This window comes from Gracilinanus agilis, chromosome 2, assembly GCF_016433145.1.
Source record: "Gracilinanus agilis isolate LMUSP501 chromosome 2, AgileGrace, whole genome shotgun sequence".
Taxonomy (NCBI): Eukaryota; Metazoa; Chordata; class Mammalia; order Didelphimorphia; family Didelphidae; genus Gracilinanus; species Gracilinanus agilis.
Window position 1 is genome coordinate 38016656 of NC_058131.1, and position 26352 is coordinate 38043007.

The 26352-nt window shown below is 39.9% G+C and overlaps 2 protein-coding genes across 2 annotated transcripts; one reads left to right on the forward strand and one right to left on the reverse strand.

The window, feature by feature from the left end:
- Window positions 1-6323: 6323 nt before the first annotated feature.
- LOC123233191 (cyclin-A2-like) lies at window positions 6324-7682 on the reverse strand. Its single transcript, XM_044659342.1, has one exon. The coding sequence runs from the start codon at window positions 7680-7682 to the stop codon at window positions 6324-6326; it is 1359 nt and encodes a 452-aa protein (XP_044515277.1).
- Window positions 7683-15097: 7415 nt separating this feature from the next.
- Window positions 15098-25993, forward strand: LOC123233192 (zinc finger protein OZF-like). Its single transcript, XM_044659343.1, has 4 exons — window positions 15098-15178; window positions 18521-18647; window positions 24210-24324; window positions 24649-25993. The coding sequence occupies exons 1-4, from the start codon at window positions 15098-15100 to the stop codon at window positions 25880-25882; spliced, it is 1557 nt and encodes a 518-aa protein (XP_044515278.1). The 3' UTR covers window positions 25883-25993.
- The last annotated feature ends 359 nt before the right edge of the window (window positions 25994-26352 follow it).

Sequence of the window (26352 nt, forward strand, 5' to 3'; positions counted from 1 at the left end):
TCATGCAATTCTTTGTATTTGTCATTTCTTACAGTGAAGCAACATCTCATTACATTATACACCTTAGTTTGTCAGCCATTCCCCACTGTTTCCCAACCCTTTTACTTCTCTTTAATCCCCAGTTTCCTGATTTCCAAGTCACTTATCTTTATTTCATCTGCTAAAAGGGAGATCATGATAATGGTAATGCCCACCATACACTTGGCAGACCAGGTGAAATGGGAGTGGTTGTCTTTCTAGTGAAGGTCAGAATTCCCCAAGGGCTTTGCAGACCTTTGAGTGACTGTGTATGGACTGCCAGGTCCTGGGTAGTATGACTAAGGAATGTCCAATATAGTTATTAAATCATCCCATCAGAAGTATGCGGTGAAGTTTTAATAATGTGACCTCTTCACAGCAGTCATTCCATTATTCACACTGATCAAGACCTGTATATACACTGTATGTTAGTAGACTACATTAATCAATCAATAGACATTTATTTTAAACCTTGATCACCTGAAGGCCAAACTGGGGATGGACCTCTCTGAACTTAAGGTTGGAATCTGCATCAGGGGATGGAATATCAACAAGAGATAAAACATGGCTCTTTGAGGTATCCAAAGAGAGTGTCTCTGCACACAGCCAGCCTGGGGTCAAGGCTACCTGACTTGTAAGTCAGACAAGCTTCTTTGTCCTTAAGGAGGGGAGAGATAGCATGATCATATGCAATTCTATTCAAAGCGAATACAAGGTTGCCTTTAGAGCTCCCTTTGGGTATTGAGAGAACTGCAAAAGCTTCATGTATAGGGGAAATTAGAGCCAAGTTGTCAACTGACTGCAGTTGAGTTCAGTCCTGCCTCCGATCCATATTAGTCTGTGATTAAGGGTAAGCCACACAAAGTGTCCTAGGAAGCTTTATAAGATTGTACATTTCATTGATTACTGATTTATTGGTTTACATTGGTAGAGTATCCTAACTGGGACCTTCCTAAACCCAAGGCACACTATATAGACCTTGGGTGTGGTTGTGGGTGTGTACTTAAAGAGCTATTGATGATTGACTGAGGCAGTTGTTTGCCATGCCCACCCCAAGACCTGAACCGTATTATATGACATATTGAATAAATGGTGAATCAAATTCATGTGCTCATTTGTTAGCCCTCTTATTCTGGTCATTTGTGTAGGACCCTGAGTTGGAATGGATAATGGAGGGTGCTGAACTCCTCCAGGTGTGACCCAGTCTTCAGCTTCACTGTCTCTTGGTAAAATCTACAGGAGTCTAATGTGGGGTACCAGAGAGCCAGCTCTTCAGAGAGGTGAAGTGTTAGAAGACAAAATTGAGGAGAGCAAGAAACCATCCTACGAGGAAACTTACTTGGCCTGTGACTGTTCACTTTAGCTTCATTGCAGAGTCTAATGAAAAGCTGCTGCTGTTGGAGCTAGACTAATTCTTCCATAGTGGCTGGGGAGCCAAGACTTGGAAAAAATCAGAAAAACCATCCAGGAAAGCAGCAAGGAAGAGAGGGTAACTGGAAGACTTGGACCTCATGCTTGAAGAAGGAGGTGAGAAGTGCAGGAATTTGGGGGTGGGAAAAGGGGAGGGGGACCTGCTCACTGTGTGAGTGTGGGAAAAGGGAATAGACACCTCAGTGGGGGGAGGTGTAATGTGAGGGAATGTTCTAGGTGAAAGATCTACAATATTGTTGGTCCTGACTCTTATCCCCCCTACTCTTAAACACACATGTATATTTCTCTGGCCCAGTTCTGCTGGTGTTTTCTGGGCTCTGAGCTGACCCAGTCCCCTGGCTCCCACCTTACCAGATAGACAGCACTATTCAGTATGGTGATACAGCCCTTTTTCTTTGTGCTAGAAAAAATAGTATTTTTGGGGAAGTAACTAAGAAATTAAGAGAAAACAAGAACTCTTATCTTCCAAATCACAGAAGTCAATGTAGCAACTTTTTGGGTCTGTTATGGCATAATGTATCTTTCAAATTCTATTAAAACCACCATGTTGTTTGCTCATGAATTATTGTTCTTTTTTCACCTATGTACTTTAGAGTGTCTGGATGTTCTAAAGTTGCCAAGGACTTTGGGGTGTGTGTGTGTGTGTGTGTGTGTGTGTGTGTGTGTGTGATTTTCTCATCCACTGTATTAGTGATTCTTCCCAGCATCATGTCCTCCACAAATTTAATAAACATGCTATCTGTGCACCTATCCAACTCAATTAAAAAGCTGTTGAATGGAATAGGAAAAACTAACTACCTGGGGAACTTCAATATCTCTTACTAGGTTGACAGTGATCTGTTAATCAGTCACTTTGGGTCTAGTGATTAACTGGTTCTGAATAAACCTGACAACTAGTGCATGGAAGTCTTCAAACTGTCCCTAAGGAGAGATCATGAACTACTTCATCAAAAGCCTTGCTATAATACAGATATCTGTTGTCTATAATATCCACCTGATTAGCAGTCTACCAACTCTCTGAAACAAAATGAAGTTACTCTGACATAATTCCCCATTTGTGAGGACAAGTTTAGCTTTTCAAAGTGGAAAAAACCCCAGGTATTATCTAGTCAAACCTGTGTACATTAGAAGTCCTTCTAGGATGCCCTTGGTGGGTGGTGGTTCAACCTCCAATTGATGATGACCAGCATGTAGAGCCCATTACATCCTGAAGCAGATTATTTAATTTGAGGATATTGTTAATTGTGAGGAAGTTTTTCTGTATATCTACCAATAAATTTGCTTCTCTGCAGCTTTTATCCACTGTCTCTGATTTCGTCCTTGGAGACAAACAGAACATGTCTAATTCCTCTCCTTCATGTTCTCCCTAAGTCTTTTCTTCTCCATTCTTCTCCATCTTCTCCAAGTTAAACAATTTCATTTCTTTGAATTAATCATTATATGCCATGATCTTGAGGCCTATCATCTTTAGAGAATTTCAGAGTTTCAAGAGTACATATGGCACTTCAGCTGCCCTGTTCTGGAGACTATCCAATGTCCTAGAATAGGCTACCCAGAATTGAAGACTGCTCTAGAAATGATCTGGCCCAGACAGAATACCTCAGGACTCTCACTACCACCATCCATCATTCTGCATAATGTGCTAAAATTCTTAGCGCTTTTGACTGCCATATTAATTAGTGTTGCCTCTTCTTGAGCCTATAATCCACTGGAATCTCCAATTATTTTTTAGACACTGATTTCCTCTATACCTTTGCTGCTTGGATTTGCGGAGTTGAATTTTTTGGAACTATTCATCTTTTTAGATTTCAGCTCGGTATTCTAGCTTCTCTGTTTTTTTTTTTTTTTTTTTTTTTTTTTGGATCTTAACTCTGTTGTCCACTTTGTTAGCTATCCCTCCCAGCTTTGTGTCATGAAACTTTGAGGAGTATGCCATGTATACTTTTATCTAAGTCATTAATAAGATTTTAAACAGCCCAGGGCAATGGACTGATCCCAAGGTAATCCCCTGAGACTCCCTACATTGACATGAAGAATTTTTAGGTATGGCCATTCAAACAGCTTCCACTTAATAGTACTGCCATTTAGTCTGTGGCTCTTCATCCTGAGGTGCATTCTTAATTCATCTGGCATGACTTGTAACAAGGTCATGCTGGCTCTTTCTGATGACCATTTTTCTAAATGTTCACAAACCATCTCTTTAGTAATGCATTTTAGAATTGTGCCAGGAATCCAAACTAGAGTTTGCAAATATCATTCTCTTTCTTTAAGAAAGAAAATCAGAACAGTATATTTGCTTCTCCACTCCTATTATCTATTATTTTATTATCCTGTTACTCTCCCATTATCTAAGATTTTTCAGAGATAATTGAAAGTGGCTTAGCAAACCCACTTGAACATTATTTCAGTAACTTGGCAGAGAGTTCCTCTGTGCTTTATGCCTTGAAATCATTAAATTAGTTATGTTTTCCTTTTGTCTTCCTTCTTATCTTGGGCTTCTTTTGTCTCTTGGCCATTTTTGTTTTTCTTATCAGGTCAAAGAATTTTCTTCAGAAAAGTCAGCAAACTGATTGCTCATCTGTCTTAGAAACTATGAGAAAGATTGGCAACTTTCCCCACCCCATTAAATTAAGGGATAACTGAGGCACAGAGGGCTTAAGTTCCATTCTCATCACACAACACATAAAAGGAAGTACTGTGAATTCACTGTGTGTCATAAGGCCCTTACCAGAAGTCTAAAGGGAACCTCTGCTGCTCGGAGGAATAGTCAGGATCTTAGGAAAGTAGTGCCTATGACCCTTCCCTTTGTGTTCAGAAAAATATGGGCCTGCTTCTGGGTTGACTATGAGGAACATGAGACTTACATATAGCTAGTGCGGGTGAGTTTGGGAGCTGTAAGTCAGGATTGGTCTCCCTCATGACTTTTCTCCTCCCTCAGTTCTGGCATCTCAAGACTCTGCCCTTCCCCAAGAAAGGAAAATGGAGGAGGAGGAGGAGGAGGGAATGACTTCTGGGTTCCTGACAGCCAGGTCTGAGGTGAGTTAGGCTTTCCTCTCCTGAAATGCCATCTCATTTTTCAAAGCGTAGACACATTTCTTTCTCTCCCCACCCCTCCATTCTCTTAGTTCACCAAAGCACATTCAGGAACCTAAACATTAACTATTTTCTCCAAGAAGATTGTCTCTTCCTATAGATGATATTCCTGGAGTCTATAGATCATTACTGCTAGACTCATGTAGTCCAACTCCCTGATTTGATATAGTAAGGTCTAGAGAGGTGTGGCATAACCTTCAATAGCCCCTGGGCCTCTACACATGATCTTATCCTCTTTCTACTATACTATGGATTTTCTAGGGAATGTTCACTATGTGCCAAATATTTTTCATTTGATCTCGCTTGTCAAACTTGCATTCATCCATTCAACTACTATATGCTGAGAATTCAGCTGTGAAGAGAAGTATAAAACTTACTTCTTGGTGGGACAAACACACCGGAACTAATTATAATCTGTATTGCTGTTCATGAAAAAGTTAGATAATGATAAAAAAGAAGAAGAAACATATTTTTGGATAGCTGATAGGAAATGCCAAATGGAATAGTACAGGAAATATTCTGAATTCAGAGAAAAGAATGCTCTAGAGAGACTTCCTGAAAAGGAATCTGAACTGGAATTGTAGTCTGTGAAAGGTGTGAATAATTAGAGGGTGAAAGAAGACATTACAGGGAGGAGGAACAGTTGGAGTCAAGGCTTAGAAGCAGTTAGTGACTGGCATCTTTGGGAATCATTGGTAAGGAGACTGGCCTGGGTGGAATAGATAAATTCATGTTAGGAGTGATAAAGATAATTAGGGCAGGATCCAATTTAGGAGCCCTTGAATGCCGTTTCCAGATTCTTGGATGTTATCCTGGGGAAGTCTCATTATTATGAGTGCTACTGACTGTCAGTGCAGTGAAATAAAGGTACAATAAAAGTGGACCTAGACTCTTTGTATTTGGGAGACCCTGTGAATGATTCAATCTAGCAGAATCTCATCTCTGGTCCAAGAAACTGAGCCATCACTGATGGATATCACTACCTCTTTAGTCTTTTCTTCTTGTTAAACATCAGTCTTAACCTAGTTCCTAAGTTCTCTCTGCATTCTCATCATTGCTTTCTTTTTTTAACCTTACCTTCTGTCTTAGAATAGATATGTGTGTGTATGCTCACGTGCGGATTAATCATAAAAAGTAATTTATAATCTGAAAATAATCACAACTTATGCTTTGAAAGTGATTTTTAAAAAAAGCCTTTTATTTTCATTTTTCCAGGTTACAGGTTGATACAGTTTTTAATAATTGATTTCTGCCATTTTCCCATCCATGTTCTCTCCCTCTCCCACTCTTCCCCTTCCACAAAATGGCAGGAAATATGACATAGGTTATTATATAATACATATTTCTATATTTGCTACTGTTGGATAAACAAAAGGGAGGGTGAACTAGGGCAGGCAGTAGTCAGAAACAGAAATACTGCATTTTTGAATAGGAAAAGGCTGAAAGGAGAAGAGAAGGATAAATGGGAAAAATAAGATGGAGAGAAACAACACCATTAGTAATCATAACTGTAAATGTGAACAGGATAAACCCATCCATAAAAATGAAGGAAAATAGCAGAATGGAGTAAAAGCCAGAATGCTTTTGTTATGTATATAACATATATGTTGTCTACAAAAAATACATTTAAAACAGGGAGATGCACATACAGAAAGATTAAAGGGCTGGAGAAAAAAATCTACTATGCTTCAGCTAAAGTGATTCTTTGTGAAGAAACCGAGGTCCATAATATAAATTGCACAGCAAGGCTTCTATTGCAGTTTCAGCTCTGAGTCCTTTGCTCACTCTAAGTTTAATGTCTCTGGAGGTTTGATGAGTGATACTGAGCAGTGCACTGCCATTTCGTATTTTTGTTGTATAATCTGTAGATCCTGCTCTGGTGCTCTGAGGTAGGTCTGATGAAGGTCCAGGAGACATGGCTTAAGACTTTGCAAGGTGTATCCCGTTTTTCTGACCAGTGACTCAGGCCAGCTCTTGCCAGTGATTGTGTAGAGAGCTAGATGAAATGCAGCTCCTGCAATAACTGATGGGAGATATTTCAGATAGGTGTCAGTATCGATTAAACTTAACTCTCCCAGAAACATGGCTAAATTTTCCACTTCAGAATTGGGCTGCTCTTGATGAAGAAAATACTGAGTGAGGAAATGATTGATTGTTGGTGCTGAAAGGTCAAAAGTCAGCACTTCCAACAGCCTGCGCTCCATTCTTATGATCTCCTTTTTAGAGAATTGGCCAGCTAGGAGGTTAACAAGCCCTCCTACCCTGAGTGGGAAGACTTCTTCAAACTTGGAGGCAACCAGCAAGGCAGCAATGCCAATCAGGGACAGCTCCCCAAAAGACACTGATTCTAAGGAGAGGTACCTATCTATATAGTTCACGGCCAAGTGCAGAGTCTCATCCTGGAGCTGGTGGAATTCCGCTAGGGACACTAGCCAGCTCACTAAGAAAACCCTTATTCTGTCAGTGCCATCTGGCTGATTCTTCATGAAATCCACATTCAGTTTACGTTTAAGCTCCATTTCCCTGAGGTAAAGATAGATGTCTTCTGCATAGTCAGAGACTTCAATGATATTTGATACCATTTCTTGGGCTTCCAGTTTCATGGACGTGTCCCGAGGAAGAGAGGCTTCAGAACTATCATCCTTTGTTTGATGACAGGGCACCAAAGGTTTTCTTGTCTCTGGTGGTGAAACAGCTGAATTGGAATCCAATATATTGTCCTCGTATTGCACCTTTTTAGGGCTAAGAAGTTCCTTCTCACTCTCAACATCTGGCTCATCCCTTTGAACTGTGAAAGCAGGCTGCTGGCTGGTGGCCTTCCTCTGCTTACCATTAAGCCCGAGAGCAGCAAGGAGGAGACGCTTTGGTTTCTTTGGTGTTGTGGCCGTGGCCCGGGCCCGCATTTTGTTTTGAATCCTACCCAGCACTGTGGGCTTCCAGGAGCGCTTGGCATTGCTGAACTTGTCTGGGTGGATGGTCTCCTGGTTCTCCTGGGAGCTTGCTTCTCTCTGCCTCAGTTCTTCCTGAGTCACTCCTTGTGTCTCACTGAGGCAGCCTGCCCCGGATCCGCTCTGGGCTGCAGTTTGAGTCTGGTGTACTCTGGGCAGTACCCAGTGGAGGCCAAGCACGCGGGAATACATGTTCTTGGACAGCCGGGGGATAAGCAGATGTGCAGCTCTGATTGTCCTGATGTCTCAGACAGCTTCTGAGGCTCCAGAGGCTCTACCTGACTCTTGAAAATCTGCCAGATTCAATGAAGAACACACAAGTGTTAAACACAAAAGAAGAGAATCTGAGATATTCATAAACACTGCTCAGATTCCTTACTGATAACCCTTCAATTTTCCACTGACCTGCTCAATGCTAACTTATCAAGCTTACCTCTATAAATGACCTGAAATATGAGGGGTTTTGCCTACCATTCCTGTCACTTCTACAGTGTCCACATTGAACTGCCTCAGAAATGTCCAAGTTTTTACCCAGGACAGGAATGAGTGACTACTAAGACTTTCCAGGCAGCAGCAAGAGGCACTGGTGTAAAAATCCCTTTAGATGGAGTGTGCCCAAACAGTTGGCTACATTCCCATTGCCTTCTGCAAAATCTAGCAATTCTTTACAATCCTAGGCACCCATTTACTTCTTTTGAAAGGTGAGCAATGCTTATCTCCCTCTCCTGACACCCTTTGACTTTCCCTTCCCTCTTTGGCTACAAGATTCAATTCTCAAATTCTTAAAAAAATTAAGTAAGTTTGTAAGGCAAAAATTTTGTAAGACACTTACTTTTCTCTGTAGCTTCTTTGCTTCAGCAGTTGTGATCTGTTGACTTTCAGTTGCTCCAAAGGAAATCTGTCTGAGCTGAGATGATCTGGTCCTTTTATAGGAAGTAGCTCCACCCCTTTATTTAACACCTTGAAAAGGTGTGAATTCCCTTGGACTGAATCCTTATTGCTGTAATTCACTAGCACTGAGCTGAGTTAACACTTCTAATATCCAGTCACTTTGAGGTCTTCCAAGTTCACACTTTTTTCTGACTCCAAAAGATTCCCAGTTTTCAAAATGATGAACCCGCCTGAGTTTACAGCCTATAAGGATGGAAGTACTAGACGTTGAAATAAAATTCTATCCTCATTTTTCCTTAGGAAAGATTTCTACCATATTGCATGGAAGATATTAGACTTGGATAGAAGCAACAGCAATTTCTCCATGTGAAAACTTTTGTGATTCTGGGAGAATTATTTCTTCTGAGTCTTTCAGTCTCCTTATGTATAAAATAGGATAAACTACAACCATTGCCTTATTCTGGGGCAGCTAGGTGGCACAATGGATAGAGTACCACACCTGGAGTTAGGAAGATCTAAGTTCAGATCCAGTCTCAAACACTTACTAGATGTGTGATCCTGGGCAAGTCACTTAACCCTGTTTGCCTCAGTTGCCCAGCTGCCCACAGGGTCAGGCCAGACAAATTAAGGCCAGCCAAGGAGCAGACTTGAATTCAGGAAGGGATGGGGCCCAAGAGACCAAGTTCCTAGATTTCCCCTGGACTTGGTTCCTGCTTTCCAGAGATGGCTTACCTAAATAATTCTGATGACTGAGAGAGAGGCATCCTTTCATGAGCCCAAAGGAATGACCAAGAACTGAAGTGAGCTTCACTCTCTGAATTTTCAAGCTCAGTCTAAACCCTCCCCTGTGATCCTTCAATTGGCCCAAGGTTTCACCTCAGTTCCCTGACTTCCATGGCTTCTGCAGATCAGGAATCTCACCTGCCACGCTGGTAAATAAAGATACATGACTCTATGCCTCCTATGACTTAAGACCTCTGGTATCTGATGGTCTCCTAGATATTTAATTCATGCAATAGTTTTCCCAGAGGCAATAAGAAACATTCTTTCATTGGATATTTATTCATGACATAATGCTAATGATAAGTATTTGCAGAAAATATAGCTGCTTGCTCTTTTCATTGTGGCAAACAATTAGAAATGGAGGGGGTATTTGTTAATTGGAGAATGACTGAGCAAATATTGGTATATTCATGTGATGCTGTAAGGAATGATGAAAGGTATGGTTTCAAAGAAAACAGGGCAAATTTGCATCAATGGGTGCAAAATAAAATGAGCAGAACCAGAATAATTTGTACAATAACAATGCTGCAAAGATGAACAACTTTGAAAATCTCAGAACCCTGATCAACATGACCAAAGATTTTTTCGGAAGACTCATAATGAACCATGCTATTTATATCTAGATATAGAACTGATAGAGTGCAGATGGAGGAATATTTCTTTGAACATCCAGTATTTTAACCATCATGAGAAGGGGGGAAATGAAAAGGTGAGGAAGGAGAAGAGAATGTGAAGTGTTAATCAAACTTTCTTTGTTTATCAATCAGCAACTTTTAATTTAATCAATCAAAAACTGAAAACTTTCCTATTTAATACTTTGTTAGCCATCAAGTAAGGGAATTCAAAGTCACTTATTTAAAGAGTTCACACCCTCAGAAACTCAATCAGTCAGGAACTTGTGAATCCTTTTGATAAGAGTTTAAACCTTCAGAGGATGAGAGGTGTGAATCCCACTGCTTTCTTTTTTTTAACCTTACCTTCTGTCTTAGAATAGATACTAAGGATCAGTCCCAAGGCAGAAGAGTGGTAAGAAATGGGCAATGAAGGTTAAGTGACTTGCCCAGGGTCACACAGCTAGGAAGCATGTGAGACCAGATTTGAACCCAGACTCCAAGCCTGGTACTCTCTCCACTGTCCTACCTAGGTGCCCAGAGACCTCATCTTCAGAAAGCCAAAGGGAAGTTTACAAACACCCTTCTAGGAGTCCACCTCCCTAGTTTCAGAAATTCAGGGCCTTTTATAGTGGTCAAATTGTCTATGGGATCAACCTCTAAAGGTGTTAACTCTTCTTCATAGGATTCATACCTTTCTGAGTTGTTGCCCAGTTTGGATTCATACAGTTTAGCATGTGGGTTGCAGACTTCCCCCTGCTTAAGGTTAAGTAGGGGTGTCTTCCTTTTGGAGGTGTAAACTCCTGTAGTAAGAGTTTCCCTTATTTTAGGGTTAAGTATGGGTATATTTGCTTTTGTTGATTAATTCACAAAAAGACAAAGGAGAGTTAATCTTGTCCTCACAATCTAGTGAAGTATTAAGTAGGGGTATTTAAGTTATTGTTAACCAAAGTTTTAACTCCAACTAGGCAAAGGGAATAAAAGTACTTTTTACAAGTGTAAACTCAGAATAGGCAGAGAACCAAAAATTTCCTTCACAATGTCCAACCATGGCTAGCTTTTTTCCCTTCTTTGTCACAAATTCCAAGATGATTTCCATGACTTCTATTTCAGCAAACCAATTTTTTGTTATTGGTGAGAATTAGATTCATAAAGAATTCCCTTTTGATGAGTCTTCTAACATTACTTAAAACAAGGAAGACATTCTTAGCTTTTCTGCTTTTGACAGAGAAAAATATCATCAGAGTGTGAATTATTGAATTCTCTTATCACTTTATTATTCCTATATTATTCCTTTCTTTCAGCCTTCTAACAAATCCTTCATCCATTTCCACTTTCTTTCCATGTGGTATGTCATATGTTTTTGCTAAAAAAGTTTTATTGATGTCTTACTTTTATACCACTATCATTTTATAATATTCTTACCTTTTCCTCACTTCAAGGGAGCCATCAAATCCTCTCTTGTAACAAATGACAGGTAAGTAAAGTTTAATAGCGTTAAAAGTACTCTACCTGTCAGGGTATGCCATGTTCCGCTAATTCCTATTATCTCTGTGGAAAGAGAGATGGAGGATTACCTTCTGTCCTCTAGTCAGTCCGTCAATAAGAATTGATTAAATTCCTGTGTGCCAGGCATTATGCTAAGTACAGGGGATATAGGGAAAGGTAGAAAGAAGATAGTCCCTGCCCTAAAAGAGCTTGCAACCTGATGAGAGTGATGACATGTAAACAACTATATAAACAAGATATGTACAGGCTATGTTGGATGTAATCTCCAAAGGAATACACTAAATTCAAAGAGGGCTGGGAAAGGCTTCTTGCAGAAGGTGAAACTATCCTTGAAGGAAGCCAGGGAGCTAGGAGATAGAGATGAAGTGAGAGAGAGGTCCAGACATGGAAGGCAGCCAGTGAAATGCTTGAAGTCAGGAGATGGAGGGTAGTTGCAAGGAATAGACAAGGGCCCTATGTCTTGGATTGCCAAGTATATCAGGGTGAGCAAAATGCAGGAAAACTGGAAGAGCAGGAAGAAACCAAATTATGAAGGGCATTGAATGCCAGAAGGTTTTATATTTGATAATAGGGAGTAATAGGGAGCTCTAATGCCTTTTTTTTGAGGAGAGGGAGACATGAGCAGACCTGCCCTGAGGAAGATCAGTTGGAAGGCCAAGTGGGGGATAGCCTGGATTGGGGAGAGCCTAGAGGCAAGGAAGTTGGGGTCAGTACACTTAACCTGAGATCAGCTTCCTTAGTCTTGTTTTTGTTTTTTGTCAGTGAGATCACCATATGTTTTCTGCTTTTGACTCCATTCCTCTTCATTCAGATGTGCTCCAGGATGTTTCCCTATTTTCTTTCCTGGATTTCCTCACCTAAACACATCTTCTTGATAAACCATGTTACTCAGCTTCCTCCCTCCCTCTACTTTACCTATTCTTTGACATTTTCATAAAGTTTAGCTCTCCATAGCCATATTCCAAACCAGTCCAATCTTATAAGCACTTATTAATAATAGAAATATAATATGATTTTATGTAATATATAAGAATAACCATTTAATAATTAATATTAATAATAGCTATTTTATATATTACCTACTTTATGCGAGGCATTACATTAGGCCCTGGAAATACAAACAGTTCTTGCCCTTATGGAGTTTACATTTACACTAAGCACACATTTTGCAGTAAAACTACCACATGTAAACAGAAATGTATATACATGATAATTTTGATCACTAACAATTAAAGGAAGCAGAAAGGGCTTTTCCTGAAAGCTGGCATCTGAACAGAGGAAGGCCATGAAGGAATCTGGGGATTCTAAGAGAAAAAAGCAAGGAAGGAGTGAATTCTATGTATGGGAGAACTAAGTTCAGATAATAGAAGGGAGGCCAGTGTGGTTGGACCTGTAAAGAGTGTGAAGGGGAGTCATATGTACTATGCTTGTAGATGAAGGCTGGAATTTGATTGTGAAGGGCTTTAAGGACCACCCTGATGATTTTGTGTTTTGTCCTAGTGATAGTAGGGAGCCATTCAGGTTTCTTAAGGAGGAGAGGGAGATTTGATTTGTGCTTCAGAAAGATCATTTTGGCAGCTGCGTGGAGGATGGCTTAGAAATGGGTCATGTTGAAAAATTCATTTAGGAAACCACTGAAATAATCCAAGTGAGAGATGATAAGGGCCAGAGGTAGGCTGTATAAATGGAGAGAAGAGACCTGAGAGATGCTTTGAGATAAAATCAACAAGGCTTGACAGCTGATTGGATCTGAGGGTATGGTAAGTGAAAAGGAAGATCAGTCAGTGAACAAAGTGCTGAGGATACAGAAAGATCCAAAAGAAATTCTTGGCCCTCAAGGAGCTCACAAACTAATGGGAGAGGCAACAAGGAAACACATATGGACAAGCAAGCTACATACAGGATAAATAGGAAATAATTAACAGAGGGAAGGTATTAGAATGAAGAGGAGTTGGGTAAGGCTTCCTGTAGAAGATGGGATTTAGGTGGAATTTAAAGAGAGGTCAGAGTCAGAGCCGAGGAGGGAAGGATTCTACACACAGAGGACAACCAGAGAAAATGCCCAGAGCTGAAAGATGAACTGGATTGTATATGAAAGCATCAGGAGGCCAGTTTCACTGGATCAAAGAGTATATAGTAGTAAGTAAAGTAGTAGAGAGGGAGAAGAGAAGAGGGCTCAGGACAGACTCCTGAGGGACATCTATGATTAGAGGGCATGATCTGGAAGAGGACATAGAGAAGATTGAGAAGAAAAAGAAAGGAAGAGAACTAGGAAAGAGGGTGTCTTGAAAACCTGGAGAGAAGAGTATCAAAGATGGGAGAATGATCAATAGTGTCAAAGGCTGCAGAGAGGAAAGGAGAAGGAAAATTGTGCAAAGGGCATTGGATTTGCCAATTAAGTTATTAGTAACTTAGGAAAGAGCAGATTTGGTGGAATGATAAAGGCACAAGAAGAGGTTAAAGAAGAAAGTGAGAAGAGCTGAAGGTAAGACACCTACTGGAGATGGCCTGTTCAGAGAGAGGATAATAGTTAGCAGGGATGGAAGGATCAAGGGAGGGTATTTGGCGGGTGGGACTGAGGGAGACATAGTTATGTTTATAGGCAGAAGAGAATGAGCCAGTAGAGAAGGAGAGATTGAAAATAAGTGACAGAGTGAGGATGGGTAATCTGTTGGAGGAGATGGGATAGAATGGAATCACTTGAGAAGGTAGATGGGTTAGCTTTGGTAAGGAAGAAGACCACTTCATGTGAGGCAGGAGTGAAGGAAGAGAGAATAGCCAAAGGTATCTGAGTGATAGGAGATGAGGAAGAGGGGAGAAGAGTAGGCTAAGAGTGATTGGTTTCAATTTTTTGTTAAAGATGAGGTAAGGTTCTCAGCCACCAGAGTCAGGGGAGGGGAGCCATGGTAGATTTGAGGAGGGGAGAAAAGGAAGAGTTACTCTGGAGAGGGAGAGGGAGCTGATCAAGGAGGCTTAATCAGATTTCATAGCAGCAGTGAAGGCCCAGTTGAGGTTGTGTAACATAAAGTTGTAGTGAAGCCAGTCAGAATGGCTGTGTGATTTTTTTCCCATTGAAGTCGAGCAGCACATGTACAGGATAAAGGTAACAAATGATAGGAAAGATCCATGGCTGTGGCTTGGTGAGTATAATTTGTGATTTGGTTTGGGGGCCAAGGATTCAAAAGAGGAGGAGAGGATAGCATTGAGTTGGTTCATTCAGGGGTCCAGATGGGGAAAAGAGAAGAGTGTGGTTAGTGCTGGGCAGATGGTTTGGGAAAAAAACTTAGGGAAAAAAAACAAGGGATTAAAGGTCATGGTGCAGATGTAGAGTAGCATTTTTTAAGGGAATGCAGAGGAAGAAGTGAAAAACCAATAAATATGGTTCGTTAAAATGATTTCAGAATTCTTGAACATCGTGGTGGTACATTTGTGGGTGATGGCAAGATCAAGGATATGACCATCTAAGATAGGGTGGAGGAGAAGCTCAGAGGAAGAAAATAGGTTAAGGAACTGAAATGTTAGGATATTTGAGGGAAGGGTCAATATGTGTGTTTAAGTCCCCTAACATGTGGGCACTTGGAGAGGAGGGACAAAATATGCACCATGTACCTAACTCATTGAGGAATGAAGGGGAGTGACCCATATGGGTGTCTGTAAACAATAGTTGCCAGGATTTTTATTATGTGGTCAATAGGAATACCATGACCTACAAAGGAGGAGAGGTTACTGAATGAAGGAGGAAGGAGAAGCCAGAAGGGACAGTGGGGAACAAGGGTATTCTAACTTCTATCCTTGACCAGGGCACTGAGGAGGATGAGTGAAGGTTCAGTCCATGCTAAAAAGGATATCCAGGGAGTCTGTAATCAGGGTGAAACCAGGTTTCAGCAGGAGCTGGTAGATGGAAGGCATGGGGGAGGAAAAGATTTAAGATGAAGGGAAGTATGTTGCCTGTGGAACAGGCATTCCAGAGGGCATAGTGGGAAGAGCTAGGTGGACAGAGGATCAGGCTTTGGCATGAGAAGGTTGGAAGGATGGGAATGAAGAACCAGGTAGTTGGGGTGCAGAATAGGGCTCTGGTGATGATCTACAGGAGTCTAGAGTCTCTGGGACATTTTGAGAATGTTGATCATTGAGAGCAGAGCTGCACTCATCTTCCCCAAAGAGACTGGATATTGGGCTTGAGGCAACGGCATGAAGTGGAAGTCACAGAGCTGGTGGTCAGATCAGAGAACCCACTTCACTACTCTGCTTTCCTCCAAAGGCTGAGGTTAGATGGGAAGAGGGCTTTTCCGGAGAAGGAGGTCCAATCTGCACAGTGGGAGAAAGAAGTCCTGTTACCCACAGACTTGGCTCTTTCTCTTCCCTCAAAGGACAAGCACCATGGGAAAGAACAGGCCTGAGGTTAGAGGGAGGGTTTCTCCTCTTTGCACAGGACAGTGAGGAGATTGGGCTAGTGGCAAGAGAGGGAGGGGAACTGGGCCTGGCACAGATCATTATACAGCTCCACTTCTCACAGCCTTCCCTTAGGAGACTTGCTGCATTCTCTGCTACCATAGCACTCAGAAGCAGCCTCCTCAGGTGAGAATACCTTGGCCTGCTAGAGCATGGTACTTTCCACTTCCGCTGGTCTTCTGATATCCTACTCTAGTTGCTTAGGCAATCTGCCTTCTCCTTAGCCTTTTTGATTTAATTTTAAATAGGATAGGGATGAGGACTAGACCTGTGATTTCAATGGCATAGGGAACACCTCTTTCAATATATGTTGGCACCTTCTCTGAAACTTTTGGTCTTAGAAGGCATATATATAAGAGGTATTTGTGTATCTAGATATACTAAAACAAAAATAAATGCTGGAAAAAATGAAGCAGTATTGTTATCCTAACAGTGGGACATGATTTTTTCTGTGTTCGGTGCCCAAGAGTGATTGATTTGTAGTCTTATCTGTTTTGGAGATACATTCCTCTGTGTATATCAAAACCTATCAATTCTTCCTCATCCCTTGTCTCTTGTCCACTTCCTTCCATAAATCAGTGGCTGGAGTTTACTCAAAATTCTGGTGCCCTTCCTTTTAGATGTAGTACCTGGCTTCTCTTTCCAATATCCCTGGCATTTTGCTACATGGTTGTCCCACCTTTTCTGATCATACACTCTATGCCTGCCACTTCTCCCATGTAGTTCTTCATTGACATTGTACTTCAATACACTCACATTCACTGTGCCATTTTCCAATGCTCTTTGCCCAACATCTTGTATTCTTTAGAGATTGTGTTATTCCATTACACGTAGCCACAGAGTATTACTGGAAGAGTATTGGTGTTAAAAAAAAAGTGGGTGTTGCTATTTAAGTTATAATGAGATTTCCCAAGTGATATCCAACTCCTTTGACTGGTATTCAATTCTGGAATCACTTTATTTTTACTCTGCAGTGCCTGCCCAATATGCACTTGTTCACTTTATTCACTTATTCACTTTTTTCATCTTTCTGAATAGATAAGCCAAACTCTTTTGAGTGATTATGGATCTCATTTAGGAAGTTCCTCTATGTTTTTAGGCTTGGTTAGTTGGGGCAGTTAGCTTGTTGCCACCCACAAACTAAGGGCAAATGGAAGATACCACAATCTAGAGAGAGTCCCTCTTTGTGGCAAACACCTTAGACGAGAACATGTTTGTTTTATGCCTCACTTTTATTAATATCATTAATTAGGAAATCATTGAAGAATTTATTGTCATGTCTTTCAAGGAATCCCTTGAAGAGGAATCTTTAAATTTTCAAATGAATATGTGATCTCAACAATTTGGATGTTCCTTCTAGTGATACAATTTGCAACCCATTTGTGCCTGCCTGTCCAGTGTAACTCTTGTCATTGTTCCCTATAGGGGGTATGCCTAAAGATAAAAAGAGCCCTTTAAAGCAGCAATTTGATCTGCCAAATTAGATGTGTTTTTTTTTTAAGTCAACAAACAATAAGTATGGTAGAATCTTGTATTCTTTACCTTCCAGTCACTTGTATGACTGCAAACATGTGTAGCATATTGTAGAATATTTTTTGCAAAATACTTCTGCCTTCATCATGGATAACTTTATTATGTGTGAAGATGATTTTTTATAAATATTTAGTATTTTCTGCTAGTCCACACTTTCATCTTAGTGGGCCTTCTTTTACAGGGGCTCTTCCAAATTGACTATTTTCATCTCTCATCTTTGCCAATTTGATGGATGTTGGATGAAAACTTAGAATTTAAAATTTAAAATTTCTTCAATTATTAATGATTTCAGCCTTTTTTCATACAATTGTTGATAGTTTGCATTTCATCTTTTTTGGAAAGTTCCTTTTGGTTCCCCTCACCGTGACAGACACCTTTGGTTTGTTTTATTCCTCTCCTGATGTTTTAGATGAAGGATGACTTGCTTGAGGTTAGATAGATTGAAAGCATCAGAGGAATTGAGTCCATGTCCCTGACTCCAGAGCCAAAGACTCCATTGTAGAGCCTTTGAGTATCTATTGGAGAACATTCAGCTTTTTCCTATAGATTTGTATCACTTCCTTATCTCTCTTAGATATTAGACCTTTCTAAGGAAGATTTGCTCTAAGCATTTTCTTTCATTAATTTATTTTTTCCTAGTGTTAGATACATTGAATTTTGTTAATGCAAAAGCTTTCCAATTGTGTAATCTTACTTATCCATTTTATCTTTTATGATCTCTAGCCATTGTTTCAGATAAAACATCTTTTCTAAGCCATAGTTATCTAGTTATATCTTTCCATTTTCCTCAATTTTTTTATGATGTGATCTTTTATATTTAGATCACATAAATATTTGATGCTTATTGTAGTGTGGAGAGCTTTACTCTACTATTTTAGCCTTTTCATCCTGTTCCCTTTCAGACCAAACTCACCAGATCTTGTAAATGCTCCTTATTGCTTTGCCTTCATGCCTTTGCTCATGACGTTCCAATGTGTCTATAAGGTCATTCTGATTTGGCCACTAAAATTATCCTTTAAGGTCCAATGCAAATGTCCTATCTTGACTCCATCATTTATAACTGGTATAACCTTAAGCAAGTCACTTAATCCCACTGGGCCTCAATTTCCACATGTATAAAATAAGGGGATTAGATAAAACATCCTCTAAGTCCTTCTAGGTCTAAATCTATGATTAAAGATTCAGAATAGTTCATTCCCTTATCCTTTTCCTTGGGTGAACAGGAATGTGTTATTTTTTTTTTTATTTCAGAAATCCTTAACCTTCCAAGATGTGGCTGTGGACTTTACTCGAGAGGAATGGGGCCAGTTGGATCCTGCTCAGAAGAACATGTACAGAGATGTGATGCTAGAGAATTATGAGAACTTCATCTCCCTTGGTAAGGATAGCTTTTGCCCCAGGAGTTGTTCCAACCATTGAGCTAGCTTTGCATTCTCTCTTCTTAAAGGCTATGAGATAACTTCAGTATTTGGCTGAGTCCTGACGTGGTGTGCAGGGACATTCTCACAATACTTGTAATGTGAAGATATTCCTAAATCCTTCATTGCCAAGAGGACCATTATACGATTCCCCTTTTCCCAGATGGAAGTTTTTTGCTTTCACTGACTGTAAGTTAGCAACTTTATTGTGCTGTTCCTGAGGTTACTGCCTGGTCTTCTTCATCAAAAATATCTTTGATAAAATCCCAGAGTAGACTTGGTAATGTGAAATGGTTTTATCTTCTCATCAGGATCCTGAGTATTAAAAGGAACTAATTTTCTTTGGTCCAGAGACCCTCTGAACCATCACCTATGCATTTTGGGAATACAAATTATTTTTTTCACATTTCATTCATTACCACCCTTTGGATCTTCTTGGCATGCTCTCTGTGTTTTAGAGGGAGAGATTTGGAGATGATAAATTTGAAGATGTCTTTCTATTTTCTGTCTTTTTCCATTTCTCCATGAGCAGGTCTTCCAGTTTCCAAAGCAGATGTCATCTCTCACTTGGAAAAGAGAGAAGCTTCATGGATACTAAAGGGAAAAGTCCTAAAAACTCCTTCCTTAGGTGAGCAAGTGAAAAGCAGCTATTCAGGCAACAAGCATTTATTGAGGCTTACAACATGCCAGGTACTGTCCTAAGTGCTGGGGATACAAAGGCAGAATGCTGGCTCTGCTCTCAAGGAGCTCACAGTCTTAATTCAAACAACTATGTACTGTGATAATAAAGAGGGCCAGTAATGGATGTTTATAGAAGGGAGATAGAGAAAGTCTATGTGGTGAGTCTCTCTTCCAGCACTCCCCTGGGTTCAATTATACACTGGGAGACTTTAAGTATTACCCCGAAACAGGGTGACCTGGATGGTTGTGCCACCCCACAGGAGTTAGGGGCAAGGCTTCCCTATAAAAGGAGGTATATGGTACCCCAATCTGATCCTGAATAAGGACAGGGTTCACACAAACCTCTCCCAGGTCAGTTAATTTCACAGCGGGTGGTCTGGCTTCAAGATGGAGGCAACCAGACCAAGCTGTGGTTCCCTTCTCCCTTGTCTCTCAGACACACTGGAACACTATCTGATTGTTGAATGGCTTTGTATTATTCTCAAATCAGGGACTGGGGAAAGGGTTGAAGGGCAGAGGAATTTTGGGGTGCCCTCTTCACTATTCCTATGGGGTCTGCCACTAGGGTTCCCACTTCTAAGCTTCTCCCCTCACCCCTTCTCCTAAGAGACTAAGAGATTGCTTCCAAAATGGAGCCCAAACTTAGCTAACTCGATGGTTGAGGTCTTGGTGGGTGAGATGCGACGGAATGGCTTTGATCAGGGAATCAAGGTTTCAATTTCCAAAAGAAAGATCCTCAGGAAGCCCTCAGGACTGGGTTGACCTCCTCTTCTCTCTTCCCAGTCCTCCACCTTAAGACCTCTCCTCTCTCTCTTCCTCTGGGAAAATTCCCAGAATTCTCTCTGGTCTCAACTGTCAGCAGTTGTCAGCAACTGCTTTCTCTGGCTCCTTTGGTCCCATCCCCCTTGCACAAATCCCATCCTTACAGTACTAACAGGGTAGATTGGAGATAATAAATAGAGGGAAAACTGTAACATTAGAGGGAATCAATAAGATCCTCCTATAGAAAGTAGAACTTTATTTTTTTAATTTAAAATTTTTATTAAAAAATTTTTCCATGTTTCCACGATTCATTATTCTTTCCTCTCTTTTTCTCTCTTCCCTCCCTGCTTCCAGAACTGTCAAGCAATTCCACTGGGTTGTACAAATGTAATTATTTGATACCTATTTCCACATTATTCATTTTTACCATAGAGCAATCTTTTAAAGCCAAAACCCCCAATCACATACTCGTATAAATAAGTGATAAGTGATAAGTTTTTCTTTTGTGTTTCTACTTCCATAGTTCTTTCTCTCAATGTATATAGCATTCTTTCTCATAAGTCTCTCAGGAATGTCCTGGATTATTGAATTGCTACTAGTAGTAAAGTCCATTATATTGGATAGTTCCACAGTGTTTCACTTTCAGTGTACAAAGTTCTCTTGGTTCTGCTCATTTCACTCTGCATCAGTTCTTGGAGGTCTTTCCAGTTCATATAGAAATCCTCCAATTCATCACTTCTTACAGCACAATAGTATAGAAAGTAGAACTTTAGGTGGGAATTGAAGGAAACCAGGATGTGGAGATGAGAAGGGAGAGAATTCCAGACATGAGAGACAGTCGAAAATGCTCCATATTTAGAGATGGCACAGGGGGGAGGCAAGTGTCACTGTAACACAGATCATGAGGAACCCGAAAAAGTAAGGGGTGGGTAAGGAAAAGCTTTGAATACCAAACAGGCGCATTTAGGGAAGGCACTAGTTCTGTGTTTGAAGGACTGCCACTGGGAAAAGCGTTTAAACATATTCTTGGCCCCTGAGGCAGAATTAGGTGCAAAAGAAGGATGCTATAAAGAAAGAGGCAACTTTAGGCTTGCTTTAAGGCAAAAATTTTGTAGGAATTAGAGCTGGCTAAAAATGTATGGTAGCCAGGTGGTACGGTGGAGAGAGTACTAGGTCTGGAGTCAGGGAGACTTATCTTCCTGAGTCCATATCTATCCTCAAACACTTACTAGCTGAGTGACCCTGGGCAAGCACTTAACCCTGTTTGCCTCAGTTTTCTCATCTGTAAAATGAGCTAGAGAAGGGGATATCAAATCCCTTCAGTATCATTGCCAAGAAAACCTAAAATGGAATTTGAAGAGTTGGTCACATCTGAACAATAACAACATTAACAACAATGAAAGTAATCAGCCTCCTCAGGAGGCATTGGGTTCCAGGGTTCAGTGAAGGACTTCCATCAGAGACCCACTGACCACTTTCAGATTTGGTGTGGCTGGCACTCTTGTTCAGGTCTTTGGGGTGGGCTTGATGCTCCTAGGACCCCTTCAAACTCATAGGCCATATGATCTTCTGTAGTCCCCCTCATGCTTCACTACCTTGGTTATCTTTTTTCTCTGGGTTATCTCTGATTACTTTTTTCTTTCATCTCCCAGAATCACTTACCACTTCTAGTTGTTGCTTCAGGGGTCTCTCTTCTTCCCTTTGCTCTTCTCCTCCTTCAGATAGTTCATCCATTCTAGAGGATTTTAACTCTTCCCTCTTCTCTATACTCTCTTCCTTGGCTATCTCTCATCAGTTTTCCTATGTTTACAGATTACTCCAAATCCCGATACCTAGTCTTAACATCTCCCCTGAACCCTAATCCACTATCTAATCCAACTGCCTACTTGGTGTCCCACTTGGATGTTCCATTAGTTTCTCAAATTAATCATGTCTAAATTGGAGCTTACTGTTTCCCCCTTTGCCTAAACAGTTGTTTATGTCAAGGAGACGATTATCTTCTTATCCACCCATCTTCCATACCTCAGTATTCTTCTTATTTTTTTAAACTCTTACCTACCAGCTTAGAATCAATACTAAGTATCAGTTCCAAGGCAGAAGAGTAGTAAGGGCTATGCATTTGGGGTTAAGTGACTTGCCCAAAATCATACAGCTAGAAAGTATCTGAAGCCAAATTTGGACCTAGGACTTCCCCTTTGTAGGCCTGCCTCTTTATCTACTGAGCCTCTCAGTATTATTCTTTACTCTTCCCACTTCTTACTCTTCCCATGATTATTTAGCCAGTGGCCAAGTCTTATTGATTCCATTTCCATAACATTTCTTGAATCTATCCCTTTTGCTCTGTTCACAGTATCACTACCCTAACTCAGGCCATTACCATCTTTTCCCATGTGAAATAATTAAGGCTTACAAATCTCTTCTGACATTTCTCCTTATCTCCATTATTTCTAATCTGTTACTCTGGTATCCTTCCCTCTCCCAACTGTGCTCTGGATGAATTCTGCTCATTTTCAATGGTTCCTCAAATATTGCCTGATTTTGTGACTCTGAAATTTCTTTCTGACTTTGCTCCCAAAGTAGCAACATGATAACTTTTCTTCCGTTTTCTCAGCAGCTAGCTTAGTCTTTACAGTGTCAGCATGTACTATGCTAGAACCTTCCAGAGGGCAGCAAAGAGCAGTCTAGTGCTAATCTCTCTTAATTTGAACAGCCCTTAAAATTCTTGGAGACAGTTCTCAGATTCTCCTTATGTCTTCTCTTCACTGGCCTAACCATCCCTAGTTTCTTCATTTTATCCTCTTACCACACGCTCTTGAGTCCCTTCACCATTCCAGTTATCCTACTGCCTACATACTCCAGCATACAGAAATACTTCCTATAATGTTGTCTCCAGTATTCCAAATGTGGCTTTACCAGGGCATTATATGAGACTCTTATTTCTTCTGTTTTAAATACTAAGCCTCTTAGTGCAGCATAAAATGGATCTTCTATAGTTGACTTGAATTTGTAGTTCATTCTCCCTCTTCTCCAGCCTCATTTTTTCCCAGTGAACTTTTTTCAAGTAGTTGCAACTTCTGCTCTCTTATTCTTATGGTTTTTTCTTTTTCATAAAGCCAGAGAACTTTATATTTTATTACATATATTATAGCACATAATATATAACATAACATATAATAATATACATAAGCAAATATCTTATTATATTGATTCCAATGTCCTAGCTTGTCAAGATATATTTAGATTAGTTCAAATCTGGCCTCAAACACTTTCTAGCTGTGTGACCCTGGGCAAGTCACTTGACCCCCATTGCCCACCCTTACCACTCTTCCACCTAGGAGCCAATACACAGAAGTTAAGGGTTAAAAAAAAAAGATATATTTAGATTAAAAACAGTCATCTCATATGATCATCCCATATGAAAGTATATATTTCAGATTTATCTTGTATACAGATATGGAAAGAAATACTTTTCATGTTTGTCTCCAAGCCATTGATAGAAATATTAAATAGGTTATTCCTCTTAGTTTCTACTCCAAATTGACATAAATATTAACTATTTCTCTTTGGGACTGGTATTTTACTTGATTCTTATCACTGTTTTATCTCTAAGTATAACATTAGAGACTGTATCAAACGCCATCAAAAGGAAATGAGCTTGGTCTCCTAGCAGTCTCTGTTCTGGATGAAGCCATGCTAATTGATACTCTTTTGTAAACCATATTTTAGCTTCCAGTGTTCAGGGGTCCTTTCCTTTGTTCTCTATGTTCACATTCTTCCCTCTTACTACTTCTGGACACAGGTTGATGTCTCTTCAGATCTTTTTTCTTTGTCATTTTTACCTCAAAGATTCTTGTTTTTAAGATGTTAATTTTATTTTCCCTGTTTTGTAGAATGGATAGGTATTCCTCAAACTCCTTTCCCCTCTATTCTTGTAGGGAGATAATAGCAGTCACTTGATGTCGGTAATAAAACAAGTCTTCATTCTCTTTGGTTGAGGAGGTAGAATCTAGAATTTTGTATAAGAGTTTCTTTTTTTCCTAGCACAGAAAATAATGGATTTCTAAACTTTTTTTTTTCAGATTCCCTTGTACTACAGACAAGGTATGACACCAAGGAGCCAATTTCAGAGCAGTTTATTTTTGCAGAAAAGTCATCTAAGGAGCAACTCACCAAGAATAGTTCATGGAATTCGAAGTTGGGAGAGCCTTGGGATTGTGAGGGCAGTTTAGAGAGACAAAAAAGTGATCATGAGAAAGAGTCCAGGCTAGTGACAATATCAAACAGGAAATCTTTTATTGAGCTAAATGCTCAAGATTATAATACATTTGGGGCAATCCTCATGCTTCCAGAGAGAGTTCCTTTAAAAAACTGTCTTCACAAAAATGACACACTTGGAAAGAGCTTCAAACCATTTTCAGACCCAATTAAACACAACATAAACTTAGGGAAGAAACTTTGTAAGTATAATAAATGCAGAAAGTCATTTAGTTACCATTCAAACCTTATTCATTACTACAGAATACATACTCGAGGGAAACCGCATAAATGCAATGAATGTGGCAAAGCCTTCAGCATTAACTCATGCCTTACTGTACATCAAAGAATTCATACTGGAGAGAGACCTTTTACATGCAATGAATGTGGGAAAGCTTTCAGCCAGAAGGGAAACCTTAAAAGACATAAGCTAATTCATGCTGGAAAGAAACCATTTGAATGTAATGAATGTGGGAAAGCTTTCAGCAGCAATGAATACCTAACTCAACATCAAAGAATTCATACTGGAGAGAAGCCCTATAAATGTAATGAATGTGGGAAAACCTTTAGCCAGAAAGGAAGCCTTAATGTGCACAAGAGGATTCATACTGGAGAGAAACCATATAAATGTAATGACTGTGGGAAAGCTTTTAGCCAGAAGAGAAGTCTTGATGCACATAAGATAATTCATAGTGGAGAGAAACTCTGCTCATGTAATGAATGTGGAAAAACCTTCAGCAACAATTTTCACCTTAATATACACAAGATAATTCATACTGGAGAGAAACCATTTGAGTGTAATGTATGTGGGAAATCCTTCAGCAGTAATCAATATCTAAGTCAACATCAAAGAATTCATACAAAAGAGAAACCCTATAAATGTAGTGACTGTGGGAAAGCCTTCAGCCAGAAAGGAAGTTTTAATGTACATAAGAGAATTCATACTGGAGAGAAGCCCTACAAGTGTAATGAATGTGGAAAAGCCTTTAGCCAGAATAGGAGTCTTAAGGTACATATGATAATTCATACTGGAGAAAAACCTTGGTCATGCAATGAATGTGATAAAACCTTCATGAATAGTACTTACCTTAATATACATAAGAAAATTCATACTAGAGAGAAGCACTTTGAATGTAATGAATGTGGGAAAAGCTTCAGGCATAGTTCATACCTCTTACAACATCAGAGAATGCATACTGGAGAGAAACCCTATAAATGTAATCAGTGTGGGAAAGCCTTCAGTCGAAAGGGAAGCCTTAATGCACATAAGAGAATTCATACTGGAGAGAAACCTTTTGAATGTAATGAATGTGGGAAAGCATTTAGCCAAAAGGGAAACCTTAATACACATAAGAAAACTCATACTGGAGAGAAACCCTTTGAATGTAATCAGTGTGGGAAAGCTTTCAGATTGAGACAAACTTTTGCTGCTCATAAGAAAATTCATACCATTGAGGAACCTTTTGAATATAATATGTTTGAGAAAGTATTCAGCTAGAGGAACACCTTACAAGATTTAAGATAATTCACAGTAGTAAGAATCTTTATAAATATAATGAATGCCTCATCACTAATTAGAGGTTTCTTGTTGGAGATTAACTGTACAGAGGGGGAGAGCTTAATAAAAATTTATTAAATATATAAGAATTGAGTAATCAAATGTTTCTTCAGTTACAATACTACTTATTGCTTTGAGAGAAAAATGACTGTTCCATATAGTCCCCATTTTGTAATATACATTAATGGCATTCAGAACTATGAAGGGTGACTAATATATTAGATCAGTGATGGACAAACTACCAGCGGGCCAGATGTGGCCCCCTGTAATGTTCTATCCAGCTGTGTGACATTATTCCTAATCTGACAAATACAGTGAAACTTCGAAAGAGTTGCCTTAGAAACAGATTAACAGATGAGCATTTCCTTTCCTTTGGCCCCCACTTTAAAAAATTCGCCCATCACTGTACT

Coding starts and splice junctions, on each gene's coding strand:
- LOC123233191 (XM_044659342.1), bottom strand. CDS start 7,682: ATGTATTCCCGCGTGCTTGGCCTCCACTGGGTACTGCCCAGAGTACAC.
- LOC123233192 (XM_044659343.1), top strand. CDS start 15,098: ATGAGTGAAGGTTCAGTCCATGCTAAAAAGGATATCCAGGGAGTCTGT. Junction 18,648..24,209: donor TGAGAACTTCATCTCCCTTG/GTAAGGATAGCT, acceptor TTTTTTTTTCAG/ATTCCCTTGTACTACAGACA. Junction 24,325..24,648: donor AATAGTTCATGGAATTCGAA/GTTGGGAGAGCC, acceptor TCATTACTACAG/AATACATACTCGAGGGAAAC.